At 32.7% G+C, this 10,219-nt stretch overlaps 1 protein-coding gene across 1 annotated transcript; it reads left to right on the top strand.

Annotated features, from left to right (window-relative positions):
- Positions 1–8,264: 8,264 nt before the first annotated feature.
- LOC120204671 lies at positions 8,265–9,224 on the top strand. The gene is made up of 3 exons (XM_039204721.1): positions 8,265–8,933; positions 9,002–9,116; positions 9,190–9,224. The coding sequence occupies exons 1-3, from the start codon at positions 8,487–8,489 to the stop codon at positions 9,222–9,224; spliced, it is 597 nt and encodes a 198-aa protein (XP_039060652.1). The 5' UTR covers positions 8,265–8,486.
- Positions 9,225–10,219: the final 995 nt, after the last annotated feature.

Raw genomic sequence — 10,219 nt, 5'->3', positions numbered from 1 at the left:
ATAAAATAGTAAGTTTCTGTAAGAGACCTCCGAATTATAAAATACCCTCCGTAAGACTCGATCCTACGACCTCAAAATTAAAAATCTTGTGCTTTACCAACTGAGTTAGATGGTTATTTCGTTAAAAATATCGTAAAAAATTTATCAATTATTCAAAACATGATATATATTATATTTAAAATTTTATTTGAAAATTTTATTTTTAAAAAATTTAAAATCATTATTTAAAAAAAATAAACCCTAATCCTCAAACATAAAAAAATCGATCATCCCTATCACCATTGTCGCCGCGTTTAACTGAGTCCCAACACGAACCACAATCCCTACTTCATCTTCTAGCTTTCTCTACTTCTCTCCTTTATGAATTTCGTCTTTTCGTAAACCAATAGTATTGGGGCCTATTTATCGCTGTCAATTCTTACAACGATAAATTATGGTTTTACGTTTACAGTTTTGGTATCAAGCTAAAACCCAACGACTCGAGTCACCAGTCGTATAAGTTCGAGCCGATTTTAATGATTCTGAATAACTCAAAACAATGAGTTTTTGGTTTTGACTTCAAATGTTTTGGTTGATGGGACGAGTTTGCCTGTAAATGTTTGGAATGACACTGTTTTTGTCGGGGTTTCGATGAGTGATCTCAAAACGACTATTGAAACGACGGAGGATTTGATTCAACTGCAAGTTCAAGTTATGCTTCTTGGGACTCAGTCAGGCGTGGCGACAAGGGATTTAAAGGATCTGGGTATCTAGGATTTTAGGGATTTAAGGGATTAGGCGACATCAAAGGCAACTACCGATCACTGGATTGCAAATCTTATTTTATATAATGAAAATTTTCTAAATAATATGAAATAACTATTTTTGAATAATAATAAATAGTTTTGAAATTATAATTAATTGGAGGGACGACAGAAAGAATTTGACCTTACTCGTTATAAAAGCGCGGATCTCTTAAGGGATCCAACTCGGATCCTCAAGTTAGGATATATTAGGATTATTGAGGCTCTAAGAATCAACAGAAGTAATCAAGATACGGTGAATTTGACTTTAAAAATTTTGGTAAGAAATTAATAAAAGATAGCAAATTTCGATTTTTAGTGGTTCGATTTTTTAATCAAATTTATATATATTATTTTAGTATTCACATTAAGAATTTCTAACAAATTCAATATATTTTCTCTTAGCTTTCAAGGATAAAGTGTAACATTTATAACTCTTCAATTTTTTTTAAATATTAAACTAGAACCTCTCTTTTTATAAAAGATAACCTTATGTAAACAAGAAGACCTCTCAAGATAGATATTTACAAAAATTAAACTCACAATAATAAAATACAAAGATTTTCAACGAGCACAAAATATTATGTACAAGAGAAAATGGAAGAGTTATAGTCGTTTAGATATATGTAATAATCTTCTTCAAGTGTTATTTGAGTGTTTTATATGTTAGAATGAATTTATAGTCGTTTGGAGCCATAAGGGTTGAATTATGGCTGTTGGGTTGTTAATTTCAACATTGAAATATGCCTAGACTTAGCAATATCGGTACTTTTACTTGTAGTATTGGTATTACTTGTGTTAAATTCAAAAATATAGTCGTTGGGAAAATTGGAGTATCGATACTATACCTAGTAGTATATATATACAACTGTTATGAGTAATATTAGTACTCATAAGAGTACCGGTATCATTTTTGCATTTTAAAATTTCAACAACTTTGAAATCAAAGAGTAATACCATAACTATCAAGAAAATATCAATACTACTCTTATATGTTGTATCGGTGCTACAAGAACAGTGTTGGTATTGTTCATGAAATATTGATATTTCAATAATAATATCGGTACTACTTACTTAAAAAAATTATATTCAAATTCTTGTTTTAAAGTGCGAAAATGAATGAGAAAATGTTTGACAACATTTAAAAAAATGAATTACATTTAAAACATATTTTTGAAATTTATTTGAACTTTGAATTATTTTTGAAATATTTGAACAAATTCAATTAAGTATAAAAATATTTTGTCTTTATTTATAATATAAAAATACAGGTTGAACAGGGTATGAAATCTAAATTTTAAAAACAAAATTCATTTTCCTTCTCAAAAAAACAAAATCAAAAGTCCTCCCTTTATTTTCTCTTAAATATTATTCATCATTCGAAGAACATTCGACAGGAATCATGGGGAAACCTGGATCTCAGTGACGCTTCGTCTAGTTGGCCGCCATAGATCGGTGTTAATCGCCATTTTTCGACGACAGATGAGAAAGTTTTTGCAGCGTTCGAAATCCTTAGTCCATTAAAATCTACGAACGGTTTTCCTTGGGCAATCTTAATCGAGCTAAATCTGATCAACATCTTTGAGAGTAAAAGTTCCTTGGTTCATTGGCTTTCCTTGTCCGCGGGTATTTGAACCCCAAAACAATCACTGTGCAACATACACGCACAAGTAAAAGAAAAAAAGAAAATACCTTTCAAAAATGTCTATTTTTATTTAATTTTTTTTATTATAACGAAAAGAGAGAGTAAATTTGGGTATCTAAATCTCTTCGATAAATTGAATTCGATTTAATTAGACAAAAAATGCAAAGAATCTTCCACGCCATTTGTATGTGTTAGCATGTTAAACCAGCTAATGCAGTATGTACAATTGCAGTGTAGTTCGAAGCTTCCTGAAGCTGAAGCGGTTATGGTAGCTGAGGTTGTTAGCAAGTTAGTTTTGATTAGTTGTTCAGTTAAGGTGGTTGTTGTAGCTGTTAAGAGCAGCAGTATATAAAGAGCATTGATCTTGTACTTGAAGACACATTCATAGTATCAATAAACCAGTTTACATTCTGTTGCTTACCATACTTCCAATATGGTATCATTCGCCAAACGGTCCTGATTTTTTTTGTCCGCTGCATGGAAGAGGAGGAGAATATGCCATCGGCAACGGCTGCCTCTGCCATCGTCTCAGCCGAGTCCATAGTCCAGCCTACCACAGTTCAGAAGAAACGATGGGGAAGCTGTTGGAGCTTTTACTGGTGTTTCGGATCTCATAAGAACAGTAAGCGAACTGGCCATGCTGTCCTTGTCCCTGAACCAGTGGCACCTGGAGCTGCAGTTTCAACTGCTGAAAATTTATGGCGAACAAAAATGCAGAAGAGAAGATCTCGAAGATCGCCATCGCCAATGGTATCTCCTGCGCCAGAGGAAACCCAGTCTCCTCCTCATGGCCAGGACAAGTTTGTCCAGGTTGAAGGCGGTTTCGCCTGTGCCCTTGATCTGGTTAAACATATTAGAGCTAAATATGGTGACTACTTTGGCATAACGGTTGCCGGTTATCCAGAGGCTCATCCCGATGCTATGGGAGATAACGGTCATCAGAACGATCTTGTTTACTTGAAGAGAAAGGTTGATGCAGGAGCTGATCTGATTGTTACTCAACTGTTTTATGATGAGATTACTGCTGCCTTAGAGCCTATCAAGGACAACGATGAAGCTGTCCAAGCCTATGGGATTCACCTTGGAACAGAAATGTGCGGCAAAATTTTAGCTAATGGGGTTAAGACGTTACACCTTTACACGTTAAACATGGAGCAGGATCACATCTTGAAAGCTAATGGTATGGTCAATTGTTAAGAGTTTTTTGAGTAGTTTGTTTACATTTAGAGTTTGCCGGGAGTTCAATTTCTTGCTGTCATTGGAAACAACTTTGTAATAAGTATGATAATATAGTCCTTTAAAAAAAAATGTCAAAGAATCTTATATAAGAGGATGAAGAAGAAAGAAATGAAGGTGAATAAGAAGAACGAAAGGAAGCATCAGCACTTTCGATTCAAAGTGAACGGAAGGAAGCATCGGCACTTTCGATTCAAGAAGAACGAAAGGAAGCACCGGCACTTTCAATTCAAGTGAACGGAAGGAAGCGTCAGCACTTTCGATTCAGTTGTTCATCTTTTCAATTGTTTAGGGCTAAGATGTGTGTGTTACCTTGTTGAAGGAGGAGAAGAAAGTAGAGGGAATGTTAGCATGTTAAACCAGCTAATGCAGTATGTACAATTGCAGTGTAGTTCGAAGCTTCCTGAAGCTGAAGCGGTTATGGTAGCTGAGGTTGTTAGCAAGTTAGTTTTGATTAGTTGTTCAGTTAAGGTGGTTGTTGTAGCTGTTAAGAGCAGCAGTATATAAAGAGCATTGATCTTGTACTTGAAGACACATTCATAGTATCAATAAACCAGTTTACATTCTGTTGCTTACCATACTTCCAATAGTATGTACTATCTGTCAATTTAATGATACAGATAAGAATCGGGTATTACAAATAAAAGTAAAATCATAATTGTAGGATAGTAAAAATTTTGGTGGTTGAGGTGTTCTACCATATAGATTTTTTCTGGTTTCTCTACTAAAAGGTAATTTCATTTCATGATAGTTTTGTATTGTTGGTAATGCAGCAAACCAGCTATGGTCTCATGGATATGGAAATCATCAAGCATAAGTATAGCATGCTTCAATCCTTTCTTCTTTTCTTCTCAATTCCATTATTTTACCGTATCCATACACCCATCCAAAGTACAAATCTGAAAAACCAGTCCCTAAATCATAACAGCTTCAACAAACAAAGTGGATGAAATGAAAGGACAACTCAAGAACATCAAATTTACTTTACACTAAAATGTTATCCAAGTAATTCCAGAAGAGTATAAGGACATGGATTCTGCTTTCCAAAGTTCTGAAATTACACGTTTCTCGTTTATCTTTTCTGATTTCTGATAAACCAAATCTACAAGTAAAGGATGCTCCCACTTTTCCTTTTTCACTTTATAAAAACAAATCATTTCATCAAGAAAACAACAAAACAATGGGGAAAAAAACATGAAAGCACTCCTCTAGTTTTTTAGCATTAAGTTCACAGTTGAAAGTTAATTGTAATGGCTATGAAAATTGAACCATGAGATAGACTGGCAGAATGCATGTCCTTTAGTTAGAGGAAATTCACATGGATCTTAATTCGGGTTAGTTTTTGCAATTAAAAACAAAGAGAGTATAGTCATGTTTGGATCCAATTTGCCTTTGGATAGTCCAAAAGAAACAAGGTGCTTTTGGGACTATATTAAGGGGGTGTTTGGTTCATGGATTTTTAGATTCCTGACAGTAATATTTTTTTTTTCGGGTTAAAGATACCCATATTTGGATGGGTCACATTCTCAAGTGAAGGTAAAAGGTTAATACCAACAGTATTTTTTGGTCTGAATTACTGCCACATCTCACCTAGGTATTTCTTTTTTCCCGTGTTTAATGGGCTAAAATACCCTTCTCCCCGTTTGTTTGCTTCTGCGATGGAAAAAATTCAGCTTCTTCGATTTGGCGAGAGAAACTCGCAGGGTATAATTCCTCTTCCGATTTCAAAGACCACATTCTTCTATTTGGTGAGAAGCATTCTTCTTCTTTGATTTTCCTTTTCTGTCAGAAAAACAGAGGAAATAAGTGACTTTTTGAAGTTTGGGTTTTTTTTTTCTCATGTTGAATTTCAATAAAGTTTGAAACTTCTTATCCGCTAGTTTAATTCCAGCATGCAATTAGTTCCAAAGCTGTATTTCGTTGTTAATTAAGCTAAATAAACTGTTTTTCTGCCTTTAATTTTTTAGAATTCTTATCTGAATTTGTTGGATGTGTGGGTTTTTGTTAATTTTCTTTTTAATTTTTAGTCGTAATTTGTGCTTGAGATTTGAATGAATTCAAAACTTATTAAGTTTGGTTTGTCTCTTTTATGCATTCATTTATCTTTTAACGGGATCATTGAAATATACAAGGATTGTGTTTGGTTTGCTGCTTTTACCTTTACAAAATTGCATTGAGGAAAAAGTAGGTCCGGATGAGAAATTTCCTTGGGCAAAATTTCATATAGAGAAAGGCTTTGGAGGTAAGTAATGAGTAAAGGCTTATGGGGTTAGGCATTTAATTTGATTAATGCTTCTTTGTTGCAGCGCTTGAGAACCTTTTAAAAGATCATGCTGGAAGATATGCTACCGGAGACGAAGTTTCCATGGTTTGTTTCGTTCTCTAATGTTTATCTATGCAATTTCATGATCAAAGCACATGGTAAATCATGCACAAAGGAGCATATGTTTCAGAGTTTGGAAGGCTTATATATTTGTTGGGGGATGCGGATAAGAGTATTTCTGATATCACTTCGAATGAATGTGGTTTGATTGATAGTTTTGGTGAAAACTGCTGTAGTTTCCTGCAGTAATATGTGTTGTGGAATCAGGCATCACCAAGATGCAGCTCTGCCCCTGAACTATATACGCCTTTGGAATTTTAGATGCAAATGTGTTAACCATTGGTCTAAATTCTGTTCGACATTAGTTAATATCACCTTCAGTTACGTGTTACGATGCCTGAAATGTACGAAATTATATAATTAAGTTAGAATACTCTAAATATATACATGTATGTATACATAAATATGGCATGTTGAATTTCTTTGCAGGCAGATGCGTTTCTAGCACCGCAGATTGATGCTGGGATAAAGCGATTCAATGTTGACATGGTAATCCACTCTCATTCATGAACTACTTGTTTCTTCATCTAAATTGTGCTTGTTCATTTTGGCTCAATTGAAGTCGTCATACTTCACACACGCATGTATTCTTGGATTTTCTATTTGCTCCTATGCTTCAGAAATTTTTGCAAGTTAGAGGGAGAAATATTGCTTCACATATCACCATTTTCTTTCTTGATCACATGGCTGATCTTTTCCTATTATTTTGTAGGCTAAATTCCCTATTTTAACTCGGTTGAATGAGGCATATAGTGAGCTACCGGAATTTCAAAAGGCCCTATTCGGTTTAATTATAAACTGGCACTAACCGAATAGAGAAATACAATTATAGTGAGTTGAATTAGGCTAAATTCCCTACTTTAACTTGGAGAATTTTTTGTGTATATAATATAACAAACATATATGATTAAGTTTAGAATGTCATGGCTATTATCTTTTGTAAGTCTAAACATTGTTCAAACTTTCGATGATTAATGTTTTACTTCTTTTTGTTCTGTGAGCTAAACAAAGAATGTAACCTTACAAAATTGTATTCGATATGGATGAATTTATATCTGCTATTCGGTATCTTGGCTAGTCTTGTCAAAATTTATCGTGACTAATTTATATTGCAGCAGTTGTTTGTAGTATATAGTTTGTAAGTAATGTGCTAGTTTTCGAAAAGAAATCTCATGACCGATATCTTAGAATAATTTGGACATGGTGTTGAAAACACTTCGATATTTTGATATACCAAACAAATTTATTAATTAATTTTTTATAAATTTTAAGATTATATTCGATCCAATTATTCGAATATATATATTTATTACTTAAAGTTTAAAACGTTAATTTTTACTCCTTACTCAAATGAAAAATTGAGATATATACTAGAAATATTTTTGAAATAATATTTACTAAAGGTTTCGAACTTTAATTGAGTCAAAAACTCAAGTCCAACTAAGTAGTACTAGAAAATATGATTTAGATAATATATATATATTATATGATTTTAGAAATTAAAAAGTAAAAATATGATTTTTTAATACTAATAATAATATATTTTATAATTAATAAATTAAAAATATTCTCTAAAGTGATCTTTGTACATTTTGGTAGGAGTAAAATGGTTCATCTATTATAATGTTCATATGTTTATTTAGTTAAATGTTGATGTAAAATTTTAATATATATTTAGATAAATTATGTAAAATTTAATATTAATTAAAATAAAAAATAATACATAATATATTTAAATAGTAAAGTAATATATAATCGATGAATTTTTATATAAATGATTTTCATTTAAATATTTAGAATTCAACTTGTTAAAAAAATATAGAACAAGGATAATTTAATAAAGTATACACTCTAGTAATTTTTTATTCCTTCAACCAAACACTGTAATATCTTACATTCCTGGAAAATAAATAAAACACATTAATGTTACATTCCGGTAATTCTATTCACAGAGATAATCTTACATTCCGTGAATCAAACACACCCTAAGTAGCAATGACAAAAAATTGATTCGGATCCATGTAAAATGTGAGGGATAGAACTGGAGGGTTGAATGAGGTGTCAAAATCTGGGAGTAAAAAGACAAGAAGCAGTGAAATGAAACAAAACAAAACACTGGAAGAGAAGTTGCTAGATTTTAAGGATATATTACACCCAACCTTAAAAGCTTTGAAACTCTGGGTGTTTACTACTAGTACTACCTCCTGGTTAGCAGTTAAAGCTATGTATGGATTAAGTCTCTCTCTCTCTCTCTCTCTCTCCTTTTCATAGCCTTAAATACCCAATCTTCCCAGCGTTCCTGCTATTTTTCATTCCCAAACTGATAGATACGTATGTTTTCCCCATTTAATACCAACGCCTGCATATGCAACATCTTATATTCTTTTTGATTTCGCTTTTTTTTTCTTCCTGCAAGCTTCCAGCCTAGCAGTGGTCACCCATGGCCACAAAGACCATAGCATCCAAGCCTGCAAGGCAACTTGGAGAACTCCTCCGAGAACAACAAGAACCTTTTGCTTTAGAGGTTTACCTTTCAGAAAAAGGTTGTGGAACAAAGAACTTAACTTCCATCCACAGCCATGGCAGTTCAGGCAAGTTTCTAAAGAAGTCCGGTAGTAACAAAATCAAGAGAAACAAGGGTATTCCGAACTTCCCAAAGGTGCTTAAAGTTCTACTATGCAACAAGTTCTTTACAATCAGAGGCTTAAGAACCAAGAATCCCAATGATGAAGATGGAAATAACCAAGAAATTGCAGAGGCAGATAGATTTTCTTCCAGTAGCTGCTCAGCACTGTATAATTCAAGCTCAGATAGCGACACAGATGAAGCATCAATGTTTACCGACAACTCCAGGCCTTCAGAACACCATGCCGAAAGGGGAAAAAAGGTAAAAAAGGCTTTCATAAGACTCTTTCATATTTTGGGCAAAGCAGATTCTATCTGATATTCTTATAGGCAGCTGTAGATACAAAGTTTCAACTGAGCGCATGCATGGAAGACAGTAAGCAAAACAGCCCACAGTCAGTATTAGAAGCAATATCTACTTCAACAGGTTCCCCACTTGATACCAGTTAAGTATCTTCGATCACTTCACTTGTGATTTAAATTTATTATTGAACACTAAATCTCTTGCTTTAAAACAGTTTCCAATACAAGGCAGAAAAGCCTCATGTCATAACCATTTTTTTTTTAACAATTAAGTATTATTTTAAAAAAACGATTACAACTTTAATTTGGAAAATTTGGTGGATTTGAATAAGATTGAAAAGAGTCGCCATCGACCTTTGGGTTAGGTAGGTCGAATACCTAAAAACGTCCTTTAAAAACAATTTTAAGAAAAAATATTTTATAAGACAAAAATTTGGTCTACGTTACCAAAGATTCATTTAAAACAGGTTCGGGAGTCGGTTACGTGTGGGGAAGGGTAAACACCCCACAACGCCCAAAATTGGTACTGTGTAGCTTACACATCGTCGTAAATGGTGGAAATTACAATTTGAATATGAAGTAAAAAATATGAACTATTTATTGAATATTTGTTAAAATTAAAATAATAGAAATACTTCACTTGGTAAGAAATCTCAAGATTTGCAATCCTCCAACGGGAAAGCTATCTCATCTATTTCTTATCTATAAAGTATATCCTATCTTTGAATTACCACTAAATAATATCGTCATGAGTAGAAAATACAATATGCTTAATTTATGTATCGTTAATATTGACATAACAACCATTAATACAATAAAAATTATGAAAATAGAATAATAAATAAATTATGATTTATTTATTGAATATTAGCTAAAATAAAAAAAAATCCTTTTCTCGATAAGAAATCTCGAGATTTGCAATCCTCCGCCGGGAAAGCTACCTCGTCTATTTCTTACTTGTAAAGAATATCTTCTCTTTAAATAAAAAAATGACGAAAATTGTCATAAAATGCATCATACTATACTTTTCCAAAACATACATCACTCATATTAAGATTCAATGAAGAAATAATAATAAAGATTAAAATTTAAATATTAAACAATATGAACATCAAAAAATAAAATAACAATAAAAATAATGTCTATAAGATTGTAAAAGGAAGAATTTACATTTTTTTATATTCTGTTTGAACGTCGTATCGGATTGTACCACTTCGATCAAGTGATACTTTCCACGCCCGTTCT

The sequence above is a fragment of the Hibiscus syriacus genome, unplaced genomic scaffold (genome assembly GCF_006381635.1).
Source record: "Hibiscus syriacus cultivar Baekdansim isolate YM2019G1 unplaced genomic scaffold, ASM638163v2 tig00011100_pilon, whole genome shotgun sequence".
In the NCBI taxonomy this organism is placed as follows: domain Eukaryota; kingdom Viridiplantae; phylum Streptophyta; class Magnoliopsida; order Malvales; family Malvaceae; genus Hibiscus; species Hibiscus syriacus.
The sequence above is the reverse complement of the archived record's forward strand: the minus strand, read 5'-3'. Positions and strand labels throughout refer to the sequence as shown.